General features: G+C 44.1%; 2 protein-coding genes across 2 annotated transcripts; both read left to right on the forward strand.

Moving 5' to 3' along the window:
- The first annotated feature begins 2,163 nt into the window (after positions 1-2,163).
- LOC117953212 (trace amine-associated receptor 13c-like) lies at positions 2,164-3,501 on the forward strand. The gene is made up of 2 exons (XM_034886040.1): positions 2,164-2,336; positions 2,682-3,501. Exons 1-2 carry the CDS (start codon positions 2,164-2,166, stop codon positions 3,499-3,501), a joined length of 993 nt encoding a protein of 330 aa, XP_034741931.1.
- A 19,128-nt stretch (positions 3,502-22,629) lies between these two features.
- On the forward strand, positions 22,630-23,964 carry LOC117953215 (trace amine-associated receptor 13c-like). The gene is made up of 2 exons (XM_034886043.1): positions 22,630-22,802; positions 23,148-23,964. Exons 1-2 carry the CDS (start codon positions 22,630-22,632, stop codon positions 23,962-23,964), a joined length of 990 nt encoding a protein of 329 aa, XP_034741934.1.
- Positions 23,965-24,498: the final 534 nt, after the last annotated feature.

The raw sequence follows: 24,498 nt of genomic DNA on the forward strand, positions 1-24,498 counted from the left end.
GGAGTGTGGTCCATCTGTATAGTGTCTTGAGATAACTCTTGTTATGAATTGATACTATAAATAAAATTGAATTGAATTGAAAATTGATCACAGATTACTCTACTAGACACCCAGAGGTGTTTCCCCTGAAATCTGTCAAAACAAAGATTGTGGCATTCTCCTTGGTCCAGATCTTCTCTAGAGTTGCTTTCCCTCGTGAGATTTTAACTGACCAAGGCACTAACTTTATGTCCATGCTTCTGAAACAGGTTTACCAACTGCTTGGCATCAAGAGTGTGCGAACAACCCCCTACCACCCACAGACAAACGGACTGACAGAAGGGTTCAATTAGACCCTCACGCAAATTCTCCATAAGTTTGTCAATGACACTGGTTGTGATTGGGATCACTAGCTACCCTACCTCCTTTTTGCATACCGGGAAGTACCCCAGGCCTCTACTTGGTTTTCTGCATTTTAACTGTTGTATTGTCATGAGGTAAGGGGACCACTGACCTTGCTTCGGGAGGCCTGGGAAGGGGACCAGCAGAAGGAGGGGGTGTTAACATCATCTCCTATGTTGTTCAGATACAAAACAGGCTACAGAAGATGGCAAAACTTGCCCAGCAGCACTTGGCGGAGGCCCAGCGGTACAAGAAAGAATGGGATGATAAGTCGGCACTGCAGAGGACCTTTGTTCCAGGTCAGAAGGTCCTAGTCATGCTGCCTAAAGTGACAGCAAACTGCTGGCAAAATGGCAGGGACCCTTTGAGGTGGGGAAGCAACTTGGACCCACCACCTACCAAGTTTCTACTGCAAAGCGACCACATTCCAGCTGGGTGCTGCAGTGAACCTCCTAAAGGAGTTGACGGAAAGGCCTAAGCGGAAGGCAGAGGTATTGATGATCAGAGCTGTGGAGGAGGAAGAGGTGGTAGATGACCAGTATCTGCCCTCAGTAGCCCCAGCGGAACCTGACCTGGACCATCTGCCAGCTGATGGATAAAATCAGGGGAAAGCGTTATGTAATCGTCAAATATATCAAGAGTACCCAGTTTGCACAAATATGGTGGAGCCTGATATTTTGTTAAAGGAGGAGGCTCCAATTAAACGAACGAGTTACAGGATTCCGCGCCTCCTGGTGTCCTTGAAAAAAGAAGTGGACCTGATGCTGTCTCTGGGGATCATCAAGCGCTCCAAAAGTGAGTGGTGTAATCCAGTGTTGTTGGTTCCTAAAAAGGATGCCAGAATGCGGTTTTGTATTGATTTCCGATACCTGAACTCTGTGTCAAAGTTTGGCGGATATAGTAGACGGAGCTTCAATTAATTCACCCTTTGGTTTGTCTGCTGTTTTGAAGCTAGCAGTTTGCCTTTTGGCCAACACTATCTTGGGATTTTGAAGACAGAAGTCACCATATTTGGTCAGCTGGGGAGACGGACACAGCTTAGCCACCGTCGTGAATGGTTTCAATGCTACTTCATTTACCAAAATGCTAGAGAGGAAACATTTTTGGTCTTCAACTGGCTGATTCGTGTCATCCAGCAGAGTTTTCTGGGCTTGTTAGTGGGATTGCTTTGGAAAAAGTACACATGGCGGTACTCTGGTAAGACCAAATGGTATTTAACCGCGTGTCCAGCTAATTTAAATAGCTCACGTTACTGTATTGTGTGATTTAACTTGATTGATTATTGTATGTGGCGTTTTCATTGGCCAGGTGCACATTTTTAACCAAACCAAGTTCCATCCCCAGACTATTTAGCAGAGCCTCCGTCTCTGCATCCAGAGCTTAGCGTCTCCTGAGTTAATTGTGATTGGGTAAAAAAAAAAAAAAAAACGGAGTGTTGTTTTCTTTACCTTACTTCACATGGCTGTAGAGACAGAGCTGGAAATGCAAAACTTCTTTTTTAGAAACTTGAAAAGTTATCAATAATAGGACAATGGAAAGCAAACAAAGGTAGTAAATGACAGAAGAGAGATTGGATAGAGAGACAGTGAGAAAGGCGGGGTTACAAAGAGAGTGATGACGATGACAGTGGGATGTGCAGAGTCAGAGAGGAGGGGCATCAGAGTCAAACAGGGACTGAGAAAGAGGATGGGATGAAGAGAATGAGAGAGGGATAAATCAGTTACGTGGTTCAGGTTTGTTCAGAAAGGTGCCAGAGCTGCAGCTATCTGCAGACCTCTGCAGATGGAAGTTGAGGACGGAGCTGAGCTCTGCTTTCCACAGTTCCCAAACACCTCCTGCAGGAACCCCCCGTCTCCTTGGCCCCAAAAACTGCTCATTTACATTGTGTGGTACTCAATCTCTCTGATCACTGTGACTCTCAACCTGCTCATCATCATCTCAATCTCCCACTTCAGGCAGATATTAACTTCTTTGCTTCTCTCTACAGGATTTGCAATGTTAAAATGTGAACAGCTGCTGTATTTTTACAAGAATTGTCTTTGAGTTAGTTCTGAATTTTGATGCTCCAAATGTTTGACTTTGATGCCAGAGACTGTTGTTCATGTCTACTTTCTTACCAATATTAATCATTGCTTTCTGTCCACCGTGACCTCAATCAAGTAATTTTAACTACTCTCACTGATGTGGTGGATTGAAAAATATTTAAACTAATATGGATTTTATATTTTTAATTTTGAGTACTGGTTTGGGTTATTCTGTCAGTGTTGTTGGTTTAGTGATACTTTTCTCTTTCCCTGCAGGCAGCTCCACACACCCACCAACATCCTCCTCCTCTCTCTGGCTGTCTCAGACCTTCTAGTGAGTCTTGTGCTGATGCCGGGAGAAATCCTCAGGAAAACATCCTGCTGGTTTGTTGGAGACTTTGTGTGTTTTCTTAATAATTATCTTACAATCATCATTACTGCATCCTCACTAGGTGACATGGTGCTCATATCAGTTGACCGTTATGTGGCTATTTGTGACCCTCTGCATTACAACACCAGAATCACCATGAACAGAGTTAAACTCAGTGTTTGTCTGTGTTGGCTCTATTCTGCTTCCTACAGCTTTCTCTTTGTGAAGGATGACCTGACTCAACCAGGGAGGTATAATTCCTGCTACGGAGAATGTTTGTTTGTCATTGACTATTTCACAGGACTAATAGATCTTGTTTTGTCCTTTATTGTTCCAGTTACTGTCATCGTAGCTCTGTATCTGAGAGTATTTGCCGTGGCTGTGTCTCAGGCCCGTGCCATGCGCTCTCACATTACAGCTGTCACACTCCAGCTGTCAGTGACTCCAAAGGCAAAGAAATCAGAGCTGAAAGCAGCCAGGACTCTTGGTGTTCTGGTAGTTGTGTTTCTAATGTGTTTCTGCCCATATTACTCTGTTTCCCTTTCAGGTGACAGCTTGGTCAAAGCTTCATATGCATCCTTTATTGTCCCAGTGTTTTATTTTTTAAACTCTTGTCTAAACCCTGTGATCTATGCCTTGTTTTACCCCTGGTTTAGAAAAGCAGTTAAACTCATAGTTACTCTTCAGATACTGCAGCCTGGCTCCTGTGAGACCAACATGCTGTAGAGAATCTGTGGAGGGACTGGGATCAGACTCGGTCTAAGGATTAAATGAATGAATATGTTCAGTGTGTTACTTATGAAATGGAGAAATTGAAGATATACTTTCCTGTCTTTAAGTCTAAATCGTGTATGATCAACAACAGTTCTTCCGCTTTATCTTGTTGTGTATTGTGTCTCTCTGATGCTGTTGCATTTAAAGAAAGAGTCATAAGCACCATATACTGTTTCTAGGTAATCACTAGTGACATGAAACATTCCAACCCACCACAACAAAAGCGCTATGAAAACTTTGTATTTATGTCTCTCTATTTCTTCACAGCATCATCTCTGTGATTTATGTTGATTTTGTTGCAAACAGAAGCCGAGCAGGCCTGGGATTTCTGTTTAACTGATGAACAAGAACAGCCCCACTTTCCACCCAAGTATAGAAAAACATTAGCTGTGAACTGTAGTTGTGTTTAACATAAAACTCTCAGTGCTAAAAGATTTTGGGCCCGTTACAAAGTTGTTTAATCATTTCAATTTAGTGTCATTTATATGTAATCCCTTGTTGACACACAGTATATGGTCTTAATGACAAAATTATTAAAATCACTATTAAGTCCTGTTGTGAGAAGCAAAATAATAGATTTTTTGGAAAAGACAGGATTATCAGATCATTGCAGTCACATTTCCAGAGAAATATGTAATCATAGGACAGAGAAATTCAAGTTTAGCAAATTATGTAAAGTGTAATGGGTTGCAAGTTTAAATCAGTTTTATTAGACAATCATCAGAATTGTCATTTATTTAATGTTACATAGCATAGAGATTTGTTGTAAAGTGGCATTTGATAATAAACAGACATATTCAGAATGTAATATTGTGTCCTTTTATCAATTTTTCCCACTGATGTGAAATGACAATAATGATATGTTGAAAAGGGGGAAACCAACCCTCGTGTGATTCAGCCAAACTAAATGAGGCCGTTAGTCCTTTTTTTGGTGGTCCACTTTTCGGTCCACTTGGATGACAGATGCCTGCAAAAAAAACCTTATCAATGCAGCCTGTGCCATGCAACAATTATTGTTCAGCTACATTATCTGCAAACTTTCCATAGTGATTACTCTCTGCTGACTCGCCAGAAGATGGAGCTGTTAACTTGTATTTTGCAGGATAGAAATGAAGTAAAGCAGTGATGATACGATTAATAGTGGTGTAGTCAAGTCAACCTTTGTCAAGTCCAAGACCAGGACTAGTCAGGATCGAGTAATAATGAAAGAGAATAGAATTTTCTTCAAGACCACTTAGATACCTGTTCATGATGTATGTTAGGCCAGAGACACTATCTCTCTTTTTTTAAGATAATCACTTTGCAGTATTTTTTGTAATGATCCAAAAGAAAGTGCAAAGTAACAACACTGTAGGGTCAAATTAGGCTATAGACAGGTGTCAATTGTGTCCCTAAAAATACAAATGTTAAGGAGGCCTGGGTCTACCAGCCCTGAAAGAATATTTCTGGGCCGCACAAATTCGACCCCTGGTATGTTGGTGCAATGATGACTATGTTTCAAAATGGAAAAATATGGAAATAAGTAGAAAAGACATAGAAGTTAAAAATGTAATAGCACATAAAACACTCTTAGGCAAACTAAGCAATAAGCTAGATTCAATAACTAAAACTACGATTGAAATATGGAACACAGTGATTGATAATGACAATCTAGAGAAAGAAACAAAGAGTTTGAGCTGGTTCGCTTGGGACCCGAGGTTTAAACCAGGTATTTATGATACAGGTTTCAAACAATGGGCAGATAAAGGTGCCACAGCAATGTGTAAATTGACCGAAAAGGGCAATCTGTTGAGCTTTAATAGCTTGAAGGGAAAATATGGCCTGGAGGTTCAAGACCAGTATAGATACCTGCAAATAAAAGATTATTATGAGAAAGAGATAAAAACCAATGTAAGTGAAATAATAGAGATATTTCATAAGGCCTATGAGGGGAATAAATTGCGGGTTATTTCAGCACTATACCAGGGACTGATGGCAGGCAGGAAGACATCTACTATGTACATCAAAGAAAAATGGGAGGACGAATTGAAGGAGCACATAAGTGAGGAGGATTGGTTTAAAATTTGTAAAATGCAGTGCACGGCCACCTGTTCCAGTGTGTGGAGGGAATTTAATTGGAAAAACATGATTAGATTATTTATAACACCAGAGATCAAGTCCGGGATGGTATCCAGTTCACAGCCATGCTGGAGACTCTGTGGCCAGACTGATGTAGGCCACACTCACATATTCTGGGCTTGTCAAAAGCTAACCACATACTGGCATAATGTTAGCCTTATCTTGAAAAACATATTGGGATACGGAATACCCAGATCGTGCAAAACACTCTACCTGGGATGCCTCACGCACGATGTAATTCAAAAGGGCGATGAATATCTGTTGAAAATATTACTTTCTGCATCAAGGAAAACCATCACAAAACTATGGTATAGACAAGACCCTCCCGCAGTGGAGCAGTGGCTGAGCATTGTGGAAGAGATTTTCGTAATGGAGAAAATCACACATAGTACACGTGTCTTGAAGAATCCCCTGTACAAAGTGCTCAGTGACATTGTGTCTGTGGCCAAACTCCAAACAAGCTCCGCTGCTCGGCCCCTAATTATCATCAAGGGATTTATTGGATATTTCCTTGGGTACGTAAAGTATATCAAATGTTGCCAATCACACTGATCCCAGAGCTGAGAAAGACAGTACACCCCAAAGTAAATGAAAGAGCAAGACACTCCAATGGGGTTATTGACTGAAAAAAGCTACCATTGAAACTGTTTATTTCACTTCATCAAAATTGTGATAAAATATGCAGTAATCTCTATTCCTCTCTTTCTGAGGAGGACTAGGCTCTCCTTCGAGTCACCTGCATGCCACAACTAACATTTGGTATAGCTGTATTGTTGTCTGGATGGAAACAGTAGACGTTCATGTCTGGATGGAAATAGTAGACGTTCAGAGTCGTACGGCTTAAACTTGCTGTGAAGTGACAGAAACAGGTTGAGATGACAAAGAAAAAATGGTGTTGTAATTTGACAGAAACTGGGAGAAGGCAATGGAAATCAGGAGTCTCCTGGGAAAATGGGGAGGGTTGGAGAGTAGGAGTGCAGAAGTAGATGAAGTAGTCGGCACAAAAACTAGTGTTGTTATGATATGTATCAGCTCTGGAGCTCTCAATATATCCGACTTGTAAGAAATCTATCCTGTGTTTATTTAATGTGACAATTGTGTTATTAGTGTTCAAACCCTGAAGGGGGGTTAAGTTCATCCCAGGTTAAAGATTGGTCATAAAAAACACTTAAGAACACTTTGCAAAGGGCTTAGCAAGTAATTGACCATAACTCTATAACCCTTACAGCTATACTTCCTCTTTCTTTTTCCAGTAATGTATGTATGTACTGAACAGTAGAAACACAAGGTCCGATGGCAATCTGACACCAGACAAAGGGGATAACTCAGACTAAATACACAAGGCAACGAGGGCTGTGACGGTGACCTGATGAACAGCTGGAACTCATCAGTCTGAGTAGACAATCACCAAGGACGGAACAAACACAAAGAAGGAAGTGAAACAAGACATCAAACAAGAAATGGTAGTTCTAGTAGGCCAAGCCAAGTTCTAAGTCCCAATTCAGAAAATACAACGCTTGGGCAGTGCTCCTCAGCGTCCAGTACAATGCAAAAAGCACCACTCGGCATGTATGGAACGCCCCGGGAAGAGCAGCAGCTCCACAGCGCTTTAAGATGATGTGGTACAAATGGCGGCAGCGGTAGGGAGTAGTATGAAAAGACGAAATTCTGTGTAAGAGGTTGGTTGGGGTGTTGGATGGGTCAAACAACACAGGACTTTTGACCTGGAGACCAGAGTTTGTGTCACGTTCTTGACCCGCGTGTAACAGAAACGTACCTTTTCCTAACGCTAACTGTCCCGTTCTTGTGCCACATGCCAGTAGAACATTCTGATCCCAGACCGCCCAAAGTGGCGTGAATAGTTCCGACCAAGCGCGTTTGACCGGTTGTATGTGTGTGTTTGTGTGTGTATTTACTATATATATAGCTTAAAATTACGCAATCTAATTGGTTAATTTCCATCGTCTAATAGCACCTAAGATTAAAATTCCTTTGCACAATAAGTTTCACTCCGCGTCTGATAAAAACCCCCGTCAGACTACCAATGGAGGGAAGGCGTTCATCTGCACACACACTGCCATGACACAGACCTGGTTTTAAATCGGCTAAGTATCCCTTTAAGTGTGCACTATATTTACAATATTTCCACCGCTTTACCGTGCTGTCAGACAGCCCTTTACAATGGGGAACTGAAGCCTTTATCTCTGCTCTCTTCAAAGCAACCACACTACTTTGACAAAAACAGTAATTTTACATGTAGATCATGTGAGTTGCTGATCTACCACTGCCTCCATTGGTAACTTTTTTTGTCTCATTGTGGGACCTTAGTGTTAAGGGTGAGATCGATTTAACTATGCATTCAAATACAGTGTGTATTTCTAGCACATTCTTACTCCCATCGCACCAGAAAGCGATGCTTGGTCAGGTGCGTTTGGTGTTTGTTGTTGACCCAACCACAAACGATCCGTCAGCGTCATATTTAGACGCGCTTGGTCGGGACTCTTGGCGTCAGTGGTGGACGCTTTGTACTTGCGTCTAGCCGTATGACGTTTAGAAATAGATTGTGGTTTGGGTAAAAATAAGATGTTACTTTCCCTCTGGTTATGCATGTGACGTTGAATGTTACCCACTCTGTGTGAGTGCATGTAAATATCTCAAGAACTGTTCTTCCTGCGTACCCTATGAACTTGCATTTGGGTTAGTTAGTTATAAAGGGTTACTTGGAGTCGTTTGGACAGCGTTGGATATTGGATATTAATACATAAATAAAATTCCTTTAGGGCATTTTATCAAGAGGAAACTCAATAAAAAGACTTTTTTTGCTGACACTATATCATAATGAGTTGCTGAGCGTTGCCTTGCATATACAGTGCTTCGGGTTTCATTTGCAGGTAGTTTTGGTGTACAATGGTTTCGGAAAAAGCTCCAAGCAGCGATACCACAGGCCAAGCAATCGGCCCGTCCTAAACAGACACATTTTCAATAGGCACCAAACTAGTCTTTGAATTTTCAGGAAGGAAGGCAGATATATAAGCTTCTGGCTTGAGTATTTAGTTTAGTCTACATTTCTTGTTTCGTCTAAGAAGTACAAGGCTCTCTATTTAAAATGACCATTTACTTAATTTGCCTGTTTAGTGATCCCCGTCATACACACGAGGTCCCCTGAGATTTCTGCCTCTCTATGAACGATGTTTTGCAGCCCATTAGTGGCCCTAAAGGCGGTGTGCTGAACCCCTCTGGACAGGAAGTTTTGTTTACAACTGGTTAGTCAGATGATGACATCTCAACCAATGAGGTGTCACTGCAATCAAAGGTGTAAAGACAGCATGAAAAAAATCAACATCTGATGCAATCATTACTGAACAGTGATGTTTTTAGTCGGTATTGTGTCTGCCATAAGTACAATATTTTAATCAATCGGAATGTTTCAGGTTTTTAATAATCAAAGGGATTCAATTAGCATGTGTGATGTCAGATAGGTCGCTGTCAGTCACAAATCCACAGAGAATTATCTCCAGACTCTGCAGATCCTCTCAGCTTCACAAAGGGTTTTTTACTAACAGTTGTTTTTTTTTTAGCCCTAACACATATTTTCCTAATTCTCACTGTTTTAATGAACTACCTTTTTTAGAACTCTCTAAGTACAGCACAAAGACAAAGTTAGCAACGGGCTGATGAATGTTTTTGATGATGTAGCAGGTAAATAGGGTTAGGGTTGTAGCGCAGCCGGAGCGTACCAGAATGTACGGAACGGTGGCCAAAGCTATTTTGATGGGAGACGAGCAGGAAGTAAGGTCATGTTGTAACATGTGCAGAATGTGGCTTGCCATTGTTTTGCTGAAATAAGCAGCGACGTCCATGAAAAAGACGCTGCTTGGATGGCAGCACATTTGCTCTAAAGTTGCTCCAAAACTTCATGTACCTTTCAGCATTAATGATGCTTTCACAGATGTTCAAGCTACCCATGCCATGGGCAATAACACACCCTAGTACAATCACAGATGCTGTCTTTCATACTTTGCGCTGATAACAACATGGATGGTCCTTTACCTCTTTGGCCTGGAGGACATGATGTCCATGATGATTTCCAAAAACAATTTGAAATGTGGACACGTCAGACCAGAGCAGACTTTTCCACTTTGCCAGTCCTCAGTCCATCTCAGATGAGCTTGGGCCCAGAGAAGCCAGTGGCGTTACTGGGTGTTGTTGATATGTCTACCACTTTGCATGGTAGAGTTCTACCTTGCACTTTTAGATCTAGCGATGAACTGTGTTGACTCACAATGGATTTCCTAAGTGTTCATGAGCCACGTGGTAATAATGCCCTTAGATAATGATGCTGGTTTTTAATGCAGTGCCGTCTGAGGGGTGTCCTGGGCATTCAAGTTTGGTTTTCAGCCTTACCAGCTTACGTGCATTCCTGAGTGATAGACTGGGAACAAAAATTTATTTTTTTGAAAGTTCTTTCAAAAATTAAAGCCTTACTATTAATCCAGGGTATCTGGGGGGATCTGGTGGCATGTCTACAAAGTACCATAGATCTGCATGTGGAAGTGAGGGGCTGATGGAACAGAATAAAAACTACTGGGGAAGCTGTCGAGACATTGAGAAGGCCCGGCAGGTTCAAACTAGACAGGCCGGGGCACCCAGATAGCTCAGTTGGTAGAGCGGGTGCCCATGTATAGAGGTTTACTCCTCGACGCAGCCGGCCCCGGTTCGAATCCAGCCTGCGGCCATTTGCTGCATGTCACTCCCCCTTTCACAACTTCAGCTGTCCTGTCCATTAAAGGCATAAAAATGCCCAAAAATAAAAATCTTAAAAAAAAACAACTAGACAGGCCGTTCTCATTAACCATGTGTTTATATAGCTACGAAAAGTAAAGCACAGTAATTCATATGTATATCACGTTAAATACCTGTCAGCACCAAACAGACTGATACAGTATAAGACCAGGAAGATCCGCGTAGGGAGGAGGGCAGTGTGGAGGTTTGAGTCCCAATACACAGGGCTTTCTAGCCGGAGAGTAGAGTTAATGACCCGTAAGAAATTAAGGAGAAACCACAAGACTTTCAATAAATAAATATGTGTTTGTGTCCAGGGAGTACTACTTAAGTGGAGTATTCAAACTACAACCTTTTTTTGCAGTCTTATCTAGTCATTTTGGTGTCTAAACTTAACTGCTCTTATAATTGTCCCCTTTTGTCGTCTACTGTATACTTAACTGTAGCAGCTGCTGTCAAGACCATCAACTCACGCTGACCGGTTCCCAACTAAACTCAGTTCAACTGCCACGTGATGCCAATTGCATTCATGAGAATGCTTTGCATCAGATTACACACCTGGTTCCTCTTATAAATGGAAGCGAGAGTGTAATCTGTTGTGTCCTCAATAAGAGAAGCTCAATCGTTTCTAGTTGCATATTACAATTCAATGTTGTGCTGTCACCCAAAACAGCGATCATGGAACTCCGGATCTGGAATTTTCCCTTTTATTGGGGTGATTTGGATTGTTTGTCTCTTTGTACATTACTGTGTGGCAAAAGAAGAAAGCAGCAGAGAAGACCAGAGGTACCTCTGCTTGCCAAACGGGGGTCAAAAAGACAATGCATGGGGCAATTACTAGGAAAGGTTTGAAGACTTAAGGGTTCGGTAAGCTTGAAACAAACTAAATTATCTGACCTTATGTCCAACTGTCTAAAGATTAATGTGCTTATACCTGCTCCAGGCTGTTGCAGTTGTTCAGGTGGGTTGACATCTGGAAGGAGGGTGGGGTAAAAGAAGAATGACAGAAAGTCAGAACACCAGAGGATTAAGGGGTAAAATTATTATTGAATGGTTTGTAACACCCAACTGAATAACTTAATTCAACAGTTGCATCTTTAATTTATTCCCTCCAGCATCCAGGACTGATGCTGGAGGGAATAAATTAAAGATGCAACTGTTGAATTATGTTATTCTGTTGTTGCAGCTAACGTTGTATTCGGAGGAAAACATTGGCGATGAAGATGAATCATCTTCAGCCGTCCTTGGCATAATTACTTTTGAGCTGCAGACACATCAGTCTCACGGCCAGACAGCTTCTCACTTAACTACGGCAAAGCAAATGGGACAAACAATGACGCAAACGTGCCCTCCATAGCTTACAACATAGTGCTCCCTTGTGGTATAAACATTTACACAATATGGAACAGTACAGCATCATATTACCTCATATACAACTGAGGACATAATGAACATATTTTAACAGCAACAAACTGAGAATCTTAAAGCAAAATGTGTTAGCTTAATTACAGTATTGGAATGAGCTGAGCTAATGTGTCCCTGTTATTAAGAGTTCATCAGTTAAGCAAATGTTTATATTTGTTAGTGTTATGCACTACTGTTACCAGCAGAGGTCAGTGTGGTTCTATGGGGGGCGGGGGCAACCCGAGTTTGGGCCGTAGAAGAAGGGCTCCTGGTTCCGTTGTTGTGGACTGAATGTTCTGGGTGGTCACGGCCAACAGTGACCGGAGTTAAGCTGTGTTATAAAATAAATGCACAGAAGTTGCAAACCAGTTATCGCCTCCTTCTTCAACACTGCAACTCAGGGGTGAGCGTTACACTGGTGTCAGAAGTTAAAGTGGCGGACTGGTTACTTCTCCGGTGTTAGCTTAGCCGGCTAGCGGACCTACCGAACGGAGCTCCTGTGGGAGCCTACTGTTGATGGACATGGCGGAGGGAGGAGCGCTGCCGAAAATTAAGGAGGAAGGGGTGAGCTACAGTTACGCCCGAGCAGAGGGTCTGGTGGCGGAGTTTGAGCGTGCTGCGGGGACCAAAGCCCGCTTGAAACTGGCGGTGAGGAGCATGGCCAACGATGCGGGAATGGGCCCAGCTGTCCCCCAACATGGCGGAGGATGTGTGGAAGGCTTCCTCAATGGCACGTTACCACACACTCGACAGCTCCACCACAGCACTACAACGGAGAGAACACGCTGCCTGTGTGGCAAAATGGGGGTGCCCATGCTTGCCGGGCCCCATGTAAAACGCCAAAGTACTCCGGTAAGGCGGACTGGCAGGCATTTCATGCCCAATTTGAACTGCTATCACAGGCTGCGGGCTGGGCAGATAATGATAAAGCGCTACAGTTAGCCTTATGCCTTACGGATGACACACTAGCGTGCCTGTTACTGCTCAGCCCGGAAGAAAGAAATGATTATATGGCTCTTGTTTGAGCCCTACAGAGATGTTTTGGACACTGTGAACAGTCCGGTCTCCTGCGCTCTGAGCTGTCCAACAGGCGCAGGCGACCTAGGGAGCCCCTCCGCGTCTTAGCTAACAACATTGAGACTCCACATGCCCCCTGCAGTACAAACAGAGCTTGCTAGGGACCAGTTTATTCAAGCCTTAACCCCAAGGGGACTGCGCATTCAGACCCAGCTCGCCCATCCCCGTTCCATACAAGAGGCTTTGGAGCTGGCTCTAGAAAGGGAGGTTGTGGAGGGCGAGGCCATGGACAGCGGCCCTGCAGAGAGTGGTCCTTCGGTGAGAGCCGCTGCATGTACTTACGCAGCCCAAGTAAAGCCTGCATGGGCCGCTGAAATGACTGAACTGATTCGTGCTGGGTCTATGCATTTGCCACAAAGTGCTGCACGCTCTCGCCATCGCCCCCTGGTCTGCTGGGGATGTGGACAGCCTGGCCATCTCCTCAGACTCAGCCAGGAAGCGAGACCAAAGACTGCCTTCAGTGTGGAGAGGGGGTTGTGGCAGTTCCGGATCCTCAGTTTTGGCCTGTGTAATGCCCCAGCCACCTTTGAAAGACTCATGGACCGGGTGCTGGCTGGCATCCCCCGTCAGAGATGTCCGGTGTATTTGGATGACATCCTAGCCCATGGTAGCTCCTTCCAAACAGCCTTGGAGTCGCTGAGGCTGGTGCTACAGAGAGTGTCTGCAGCGGGCCTGAAATTACACCCACAAAAGTGCCGCTTTATGAGGAGAGAGGTGGAGTTCTTGGGTCACAGAATAGGGGGAGACAGCATCAGCACATTGGAGGAGAAAGTGCATGCAGTGAGAGACTGGCCCACACCCACCGACCAACGACAACTGAAGAGCTTCCTTGGCCTGGCTTCATATTACAGGAAGTTTGTGCGAGGCTTCTCCTGCACAGCCGCCCCCTGTATCACCTGCTGCAGAAAGGCAGGGGCTTCATCTGGACGCCACAGTGTCAGCAAGCCTTCAACTCCCTCCAGAAGGCAATAACGGAGGCACCCATTCTCACCCCCCCTGACCCCAGTTTGCCGTTTCTTCTTGACACAGACACCAGCGACGTGGGCATGGGCACAGTGCTAGCCCAGTCAAGGCCAGACAGAGAGAGAGTAGTGGCATACTTCAGCAAAACCTTCAACAAAGCTGAGCGTTGCTACGAGAGCCGAGAGCTCCTCGCAGTGGTGGCAGCAATAAAACACTTTAAGTACTACCTGTGTGGCCGCCCCTTTACTGTCAGGACGGATCATTCAGCGCTGCAGTGGCTGATGTCCTTCAGAGAATCAGAGGGCCAAGTTGCACGCTGGATTTAAATTCTGCAGTCTTATGTTTTCACAGTGGTACACAGGGCCGGAGCTAGCCATGCCAACGCAGATGCCCTTTCCCGCCGCCCTTGTGCTCTGGGCGGGTGCCGATATTGTGAGCGGAGAGAAGTGCGTGAGCGAGAGCTCCGTATCGAGGAGGAGACATGCCCCATGCATGAGGGGGCCGGACCAGTCTGCCGGGGTACAACGATGGTTGATGTGGCTGAGTGGCAGACACAACAAGAGCAGGACAGATACATACAACATGCGCGACAGTGGGTTGAAGCAGGACAGAGACCACCCTGGGAAGAGGTGACAGGGAGCTCCACTGCAACGAAAGGACTGTGGACATTGTTTGATGCACTGAGAGTGAGGGATGGGGTACTGCAGAGAGCCTGGAAGGAGCCTGCCACGGGAGAGGAAAGGTGGCAGGTGATAGTCCCCAGTTCACTGAGAGACGCAGTGCTAAGAACATCACACTGGACAGCAGGGGAAGGGCACTTCGGAGTAGCCAAAACACTCCGCCGGCTTCGTCAGGGATTTTACTGGGGGCGGGCCAGACGGGACGTAGAGAACTTTTGCCGCTGCTGCGACCTCTGGGCGGCCTATAAGGGCCCCCCGGACCAGTCCCGCGCACAACTACAGCAACAGGCAGTGGGGGCTCCCATGGAAAGAGTAGCTGTGGATGTCATGGGCCCATTCCCCCGCACGGATACAGGCAACCGGTACGTTTTGGTTGCCATGGACTATTTTACACAATGGCCTGAAGCGTACGCAATGCCAAATCAGGAAGCAGAGACAGTGGTTGACGCTCTGGTATAGGGAATGTTCAGCAGGTTCGGGGTGGCTGAAACCATCCACAGTGACCAAGGGAGGAATTTTGAATCACAGGTCTTTGCCATACTGTGTGAGCGTATCGGCATGGATAAGACCCGGACCACAGAGCTGCACCCTCAGAGCGATGGCCTCGTCGAGAGGTTCAACAGGACCCTTGCAAAGCAGCTGGCAATCCTCACAGCGGAGCATCAACGTGACTGGGGGGGGTGGATGGGGCAACCCGAGTTTGGGCCGTAGAAGAAGGGCTCCTGGTTCCGTTGTTGTGGACTGAATGTTTGGTGTGGTCACGGCCAACAGTGACCGGAGTTAAGCTGTGTTATTAAATAAATGCACAGAAGTTGCAAACCAGTTATTGCCTCCTTCTTCAACGCTGCAACTCAGGGGTGAGCGTTACAGTATTTTGAACACCGGTAAACAATGCATGATCTCAGGACCACTGCCCTCCCCCTTTTTTGACGATGTAAAGTTTAGCCCATTAAGGAAACTACACATATGGCTTAAGGGCTACTGCTGTACCAAAAACAAACCCTGCGTGGACAACAACACTACCTTCTACCACAGAACTGACCTCTTCAAACATGATTGCCTGAATCAAACAGGAGCTTGTCTTTTATCCAACAACAGGTTACGGTGCTTTTTGTGACCATCTGCATTACACCAACAGATTACTGGGAGAAGAGATACACTCTGTGTTTGTCTCTGTTGGCTCTGCTCATTTCCTACAGCATTCTCTTTGTGAAAGATCTCCCAACTCAACCAGAAAGGTAAAAATCCTGCAATTGAAAAAAGAGACATCTGCTGTTATGGGAGGAACTCAAAAGTAATGCAAAAGTAATGTAATTCATTGCAATTCAGAGACAGTTATATAGTGTAATATAACCAATTCCTCTCAAATTACAGAAAATAGTGATCTACTACGTTTTAAAAGTAACTTGCCCACTGCCTGTCAGTAGATCTGCACAGGACGCTGATTGGCTGGGCCTAGGTGGCTCGTACACAAACCATAAAGGGTTACTACAATGGATTTAATATCAGTGACTTCTCACATTGGTTTGTGGACTTATAAATTTAGTAGTTGGGGCCAGCAGTAGGAGCCAGAAAGGCGACAAGAGTGCGGAGTTGGGAAGACTGATGCATCTTAGTAACCATTGTGTATGGTTTCAAAGGCACTGCACTAAGCTACATGCAAGAGAGGGAAAATCGCAGATTTTTTACCGGTTGATGCAAGTCACTCAGCAGACTTTTGCCGAGGGGTAAACATGGACATCTGTGTCGATTGGTGGTATTGCTATGGAAAAAGTCCGCCAGACTTTACTCAATATGGCTGTAGAGATAGAGCTGGAAATGGAAGACTACTGTTTAAGTAACTTGACAAGGAATGTGTAGGACAATGATCAGGACTCTCCTGAGCCAGCACTAACTACAAGCTTTATCAAAGAGGAAAGTCTTAAGCCTACTCTTAAATGTGGAGACGGTGTCTGCCTCCTGAACCCAAACTGGAACCTGGTTCCACAGGAGAGGAGCCTGATAGCTGAACGCTCTGACTCCCACTAAAATACTTGATGTTTCCATTCTTGAAATGGCAAATGACTTGTCCCGAAGAATAATTTCTACAAAGAACTCATCAGCATGTGTGTCTGTGGCCTAAATGAAAATGGATAATAGTTGAACTGAACTGGAATTTGAATAATGGTGATATAACAGATGTATTTTATTTCTTCTCAATGGTACAATTATTAAAAAAGGTGAATTTGTTAAAAGGGATACAATTGTAAGTTGAAAGTGTTGTTACAGGGACACCGTTATGTTGGAATTCCACAATCTACTACGTCATTGGCAGGGTAAGCTATTCCGTGGCTAAATAGCACTAGCAGCACAGCCATAGCAAAAGCATACAAAGAGTCGGAGGCTAGCGGACACATGGCTGAGGCCCTCGGACACCCCTGGATTTCGAGTCTGTAGCGAGAATTGTTTAGAGAGCTGTGCTTCTGATACAACAGCGTCACTGGTGAGGGTTAAGTCCGAAAGACTGAAACCTGAGGGTTCAGGCTCCAGTACAGGGCAGACCAATAGACCACCAGACTGAAACCTGAGGCCTTCATGTTCCAGTACATGGCAGACCGATAGACCACCGGCAAGTAACACCACAGATGCTACCTGCCGCAGAGACCGGGCACTAAAACGCTCACAGCAGGCAGAGGACAGAGAGGTAGCTAGGGTTACCTGTTATGCAGCCTACAATCAAGTCTACTAGCTAGGCAAATGGCTGGTAAAGTTGTTGTATATACAAAATACAAAACACGAACATATTTGCTTACAAAAATATAGTATAGTTGGCGACAACGGCTCGTCTCCCTACAGATCACTGTTTTATGGGCTAAATGACCATTTACTTAGTTGTGTATAGTGGGCATCGTCAGACACAAACAGTCAGGTCCCGGAAGATTTAATCTGCCTCTCTGTTAACTATGTCTTACAGCCCATTAGTAGCTCCTAAAGGCAGTGTGCTGAACCCCTCTGGACAGTAACTTTGTTCACACCTGCATGGGTTAGTCAGATGATGACATCTCATGAGGTGTCTGTAATCAGAGGTGTGAAAACAAACAACCATCAGCATGAACCCATCAACATGTGATGCAATCATTACTGAACAGGACAGTTTTTTTCAGTTGATATTGTGTCTAAAATGAGTACAATCATTTAATTCATCAAAATTGTCTAGCTATTTCATAACAAAAAGGGATTCAATTATAGCATGTGTAATGTAAAAAAGGTTGCTGCCAGTCCCAAAACCAAAAAGAATTATCTGCTGATATGCAGCTCCTCTAATATCTAGAGAGAGTTTTTGACTCACTTTTTGTTTGTTTTTTAAGGCCCAAAACATTAATGTTTTGTTCACTCTCACAGTATGGTCAGCATCCTTTTTATGACTCTCTAAAAACTCAGCAGCATATAGATGAAGTTAGAGACTAGCTGGTGAATATAGTAGAGGATCTAGCAGGTAAAGAGAGTCAGGGCTGTAGAGCCCTAAATTTGTTTTTACTGCAACATAATTTCCCCATGGGGAGAATAAACATGAACTGAACTGAGCGGCTGGAGCGCACCCGAAGGTGCAGGAAATAAGTTCACCAAGTGAGGAGAGCCAAATTCTGACAAAGATGGTAGGTTGGGGTGTTGGATGGGTCAAACTAACAACTGAATCAATCACAGGACTTTTCCCAAGGAACTGGGGATCATGTGTTGTTTGAAAATTAATTAGTGGGACCCCTGGTTAGATCAATTGGTATGGCACGCAACCATAAAAAGAGGTTTATTCCTCAATACAGAAGTCTGGGGTTTAATTCGACTTGTAGCAAGTGTCGTGCATGTCTTCCCCATCTCTCTCACCTAAAGGCCGAGATGATCATCTCTACATGATGAAGCTCTCATTGTCCGTAGCATTGTGGAGGAGACTTGAAGGATATTGGGGATGTTTAGGTAAACTGACTGGATAATGTTGCCAATTCTCTCTTTTGCGCCTGTGCAACCTGCCTGTGGCTCACCTAAAAAAAAGACCTGGGGCGTATCTTTATCAGCGCCGAGAGACAATTCACAGGGACACCATGTGATGCAGCTGGTGGAAGATCAAGCATTGCCTCGATAGCCGTGATTGCTTGTGTGGCTTACGGTGCCTCCCGAACGCTTGGGAGACGTGCCTGGTGAAAAATTCCGGCAACTTTCACCTGACTGGTTGGCAGTGGGCCGTCACCATATTTAAGTTAGATATGATTGTGTTATGAAAAAGCTTTGCATCAGAATACACACATGAATACAAATGGAAAAGGGTGTGTATCCTGTTGTGGTCATACGCATACAGGAAGCTTACTCAATTCCGGGTGCAATTTGACATTCACTTCCAGAGTTCCATCTAATTCAACTTCAATCAAAACTGTGACCTTGGATCTCCAGGGTACTGGGACTTTCCCTTTCATTGGGGACATTTTGACAAGTTTGCTTTTTAATTACTGCATTGCAAAATAATACAAGCAGCAGAGAAGGCACAAAGTTACTATATTTTGTTGTGGTCACCACGTGATGAACAACTACCGCCGGGACATGATCTGCAAAGCTCACTCAGATGTGTGTTGTGCCATTGAAAAATTTACATAAATGTTATAGCAATCAATCCATGAAGATGACAAAGGTCAAAGTTAACAGTAAAGCGCTGAATGACCTAATTGACTCTGGCAGTGATCAGACCCTGGTCCACAGGCAGTTTGTACCAGCTAATGTTATGTGCGCCCTTGAAACCATTCCCATCTACTGTGTACATGGTGATAAGAAACCTTACCCCACTGCTGATGTTTACATTGAAGGACAGCCCTACCTATTGAACATTGGAGTTGCTGACAACCTTCCTTCCCAGTAGTCCAGGGTACTGACTTGCCAGTCTTTTTTGATTTGTTGAACCAACCGTAAAGTTGTAATGTTGCCGTAACCAGAGCCCAGGCAGAGCTGATAGATGAGCCCTCTGTTACGTCAGTGCCCTGCCTTTTTATGATGCAGATCTGGCCACTCAACCAGAGAAGCTGTGGACGTCACGCAGGCAAAAAAAGATAGGAGAGGTTCCAGCACACTGTCATAAAATCCCCAGTTGCAGTAGCTCCAGATTTGCCACTAGGTTTTAAGATACTTTCAGACATTGTTCAGATGCAACACGATGACTCCAGCCTAGTGACTTTATTGGGTAGTGCTAAAGAGAGAGAGATGGGGAGTGAGTTTGAGTACAATGCCAGGGAGGAGTATTTCCTCCAGAAAGGTATTCTCTATCATCAACATGGACCAGCTAGGCAGCTAGTGGTTCCCAAGGTGGCCCGAGACACAGTACTTCTCTTGGGTCACTCTGTTCCCTGGGCTGGCCACCTAGGGAAGCACAAGACCCTGGCTCGCGTAAGACTCTCCTTTCACTGGCCTGGTTTGCAGGCAGATGTTGCTCAGCTTTGTAGGACTTGCCCTTAGTACCAGAAGACTTTAATGGCGGTTTTCCACTGCGTGGTATCTACTCAACACGCCTCTACTCTACTCGCCTTTTTTGGTTTTTCATTACAAAAACAAGTCCCTGGGATCTGCTACCAGGGACTTTTTTTAGTACTACCTCAGTCGAGGTTCCAAGCGAGCTGAGGCGAGCTCACAAGGTGACGTGAAAACCTGCAGACTGCTGGTTGGTCGGATCACTGCGTTGTTAGCAGACAAGAGTGCGGAGTGTGTGTCCAGAACAAATGAACATTTAAAAAACAAATCTAGCCAGACACTGACAGATTATCTACTCTCTGCACTATTCTCACTTATCAACTGTTCAATATTAAAGGCTGTTAGGGGCTTTATGTCGTTTCCAATATTGCACACTGTTACTTTAAAAAAACAAGACAAGTTATCAAAGAAAAGTTTTTATTTAGCTTTTCAAGTAGCGCATCAAACCCTCCCGGACATCCCGGTCTTCTTCCTCTGCAGCCTGTGACAGTGTCCACCCGGCTCTGCCGTCCCAGATGCATCCCAGTCGTTGTCATAAGTCTCTACATGACTCTCATAAAGATTATATGAAGCCCAGCAGGTCACAACAGGAGATCTCACCGGTCGGACGTCACCCACCAGACGGTCTGCGGCGGCGGTTTTGCAAAGCGTGAATGCTCTGAAACACAAACAGCATACATGTTGGTGTGTAATCATGGTTGCTAAAGTTCATGTACTTTATATAACGCTAGCGTATAGCGTTAGTAAATACTGACCGGGGCCCCTAACACATGCTAATGTTAGCTAACGTTACCAGGAAACTTAACTTACCCTTTTGTGTCGGGGAACAACAGTCATGTCGACGTCTGAACTCCGGTGGAATTCCCAAACTCCTGTTTTTTTTAGCGGTGATTTTTGTTGCTTCCTTCAGCTTCTTTTTAAACAAAACATTTCTTCTGGCTGCGGCAGGTAGCCGACGTGCTGTTGTGAGTCGCGTTGAAAATTACTTCATCACGCATAGCTATGGTGACCAGCCACGCTAAGACGTTACTCATTTTGCAATGGAAAACGAACGTAGAAATAATCGAGTCGAGTAGAGGCGAGTCAAGGCGTGTCGAGGCAAGCTGTTACCAGCAGTGGAAAAACGCCACAAGTCTAAGTTTAAGGACCGTGTAGAGATCCACTCCAACCCCTCCCCATTGTTAGCACTCTGTTTGAACGTTTTGGTATGGTAAAAAAGTTGAAAAAAAGTAAAAATGGGAATCGCTATATGTTGCTTTATCAATTCAATTCAATTCGATTTTATTTATAGTATTAATTCATAACAAGAGTTATCTCAAGACACTTTACAGATAGAGTAGGTCTAGACCACACTCCAGAATTTACAAGGACCCAACAATTCTAGTAGTTTCCTACAGAGCAAGTATCCAGATTACTCCACTAGATTCACAGAGTTGTTTTCCCTGAAATCTGTCAAAACAAAGATAGTGGCTTATGCTCCCTACCAGTGACAGCAAACTGCTGGCAAAATGGCAGGGACCTTTCGAGTTGGAGAAGCAACTTGGAGACACCACCTTCCAACTTTCTACTGCAAGCCAACCACGTTCCAGCAGGGTGCTGCATGTGAACCTCCTCAAGGAGTTGGCTGAAAGACCTGAGACGAAGCTAGAGCTATTGCTGATCAGAGCTGGGGAGAAAGAAGAGGTGGTAGATGACCAGTATCTGCCCTCACCATCCCCAGCGTAACCTGACCTGGACCATCTGCCAGCTGATCAACAAAATCAGGTGAAAACTTTATGTAATCGTCAAATATTTTAAGAGTACCCAGGCCGCAAAAATATGGTGCCACATGATATTGTGTTAAAGGAGGAGGCTCCAGTTCAACTGATGACTTACAGGATCCTAGAGTGCCTCCTGGTGTCCTTGATAAAAGCAGCGGACCTGATGCTGTCTCTGGGGATCATTTCGTGCTATGGAAAAAGTACACATGGCGGTACTCTGGTAAGACCAAATGATGTTTATCCATGTGTCCAGCTAATTTAAATAGCTCTCGTTACTTTATTGTGTGATTGAACTCGATTCATTATTGTTTCTGGCGTTTTCATTTGCCAGGTGCAAATGTTTCACCAAACCAAGATCCTTCCCGAGACTATTTAGCAAAGCCACCTTCTCTGTATCCAGACCTTAGCGTCTCCTGAGTTAATTGTGATTGTGTTAAAGAATGCAAACAACCCATAGTTTTGTTTTCTCCTATCCCAGAATGCATCTGTGGTGTACCCAGACTTTACTCCACATGGCTGTAGAGACAGAGCTGGAAATGCAAGACTTATGTTTTATGAACTTGAAAAGATTTTAATAATAGGACAAAGGAAAGGAAACAAGGGTAGAAAAAGACAGAAGAGAGACAAAAAGGCAGGGTTGCAGAGAGAGTGTATATGATGGTGGGATGTGCAAAGTCAGGGAGGAGGGGCATCAGAGTCATACAGGGACTGAGAAAGAGGAGGGGACTAAGAGAATGAGAGAGAGGTAAATTACATGACTCAGGTTTGTTCAGAAAGCTGCCAGAGCTGAAGCTATCAGCGGACCTCTGCAGATGGAGGTTGAGGACGGAGCCGAGCTCTGCTTTCCACAGTTCCCAAACACCTCCTGCAGGAAGCCCTCGTCTCCTTGGCCCCATACACTTCTCACTTACATTGTGTGCTACTCCATCCCTCTGAACACTGTGACTCTCAACCTGCTCATCATCATCTCAATCTCCCACTTCAGGCAGATATTAACTTCTTTGCTTCTCTTTACAGGATTTGTAATTTTAAAACGTGAACAGCTGCTGTATATTTAGAATAATTGTCTTTGAGTTAGTTTTGAATGATGTTGATCCAAATGACTTTGACGCCAGAGACTGTTGTTAAAGTCTACTCTGCTACCAATATTAATCATTTCTTTCTGTCCACCGTGACCTCAACCAAGTCTTTTTAATTGTCTAATCTTACTGATGTAGAGGACTGAAAAATATTTAAACTAATATGGATTTTATATTTTTAATTTTGAAAACTGGTTAGGGTTTTTCTTTCAGTATTGTTGGTTTAATGACACGTTTCTCTATCCCTGCAGGAAGCTCCACACCCCAACCAACATCCTCCTCCTCTCTCTGGCTGTCTCAGACTTTCTAGTGGGCCTTGTGCTGATGCCTGTAGAAGTTCTCCGACAAACATCCTGTTGGTTTTTTAGTGACTATGTGTGTTTTCTTTATAATTATCTTACAATCATCATTACTGCATCCTCAGTAGGTGACATAGTGCTCATATCAGTTGACCGTTATGTGGCTATTTGTGACCCTCTGCATTACACCACTAAAGTCACTGTGAACAGAGTTAAACTCAGTGTTTGTCTGTGTTGGCTCTATTCTGTTTCCTACAGCTTTTTCATTGTGAAGGATGACTTAACTCAACCAGGGAGGTATAATTGCTGCTACGGAGAATGTTTGTTGGTCATTGACTATTTCACAGGACTTATAGATCTTGTTTTGTCCTTTATTCTTCCAGTTACTGTAATTGTAGCTCTGTATCTGAGAGTATTTGCCGTGGCTGTGTCTCAGGCCCGTGCCATGCGCTCTCACATTACAGCTGTCTCACTCCATCTGACAGGGACTCCAAAGGCAAAGAAATCAGAGCTGAAAGCAGCCAGGACTCTTGGTGTTCTGGTAGTTGTGTTTCTAATGTGTTTATGCCCATATTACTGTGTCTCTCTTGCAGGTGACGGCTTCATTAATGTTTCATCTGCATCCTATTTTCTCTTTGTGTGTCAATTTAACTCTAGTCTAAACCCTTTGATCTACGCCTTGTTTTACCCCTGGTTTAGAAAAGCAGTTAAACTCATAGTTACTCTTCAGATACTGCAGCCTGGCTCTCGTGAGACCAACATGCTGTAGAGAGACTGTGGAGGGACGGAGATCAGACTCGGTCCAAAGATTAAATGAATGAATATGTTGCTGCTGTTCAGTGACTGAAATATCAAATACAGAAATTGAAGATTCATTTTCCTGTCTTTAAGTCTAAATTGTGTGCAATCAACAATTGAAAGGCCTGTTCTTCAGCTTTATCTTGTTGTGTATTGTGTCTCTCTGATGCTGCTGCATTTAAAGAAAGAGTCATAAGCACCATATACTGTATCTGGGTAATCACTAGTGACATGAAACATTTCAACACAATAGGAGCGCTATGAAAGCCTTGTATTTATGTCTCTATATTTCGTCAAAGCATTATCTCTGGGATTTAAGTCGATTTTGTTGCAGACAGAAATCCAAGGCCTGCTCGGCCTCAGTTTCACTGTTAAAAAGAACAGCCCCACGTTCCCATCAAGTATAGAAAAACATCAGCTGTGAACTGTAGTTGTGTTTCAAATAAAACTATTGGTACAAAAAGATCTTGGGCCCTTTACAAAGTTGTTGTAATCATTTCAATTT

Source organism: Etheostoma cragini, chromosome 11, assembly GCF_013103735.1.
Source record: "Etheostoma cragini isolate CJK2018 chromosome 11, CSU_Ecrag_1.0, whole genome shotgun sequence".
In the NCBI taxonomy this organism is placed as follows: domain Eukaryota; kingdom Metazoa; phylum Chordata; class Actinopteri; order Perciformes; family Percidae; genus Etheostoma; species Etheostoma cragini.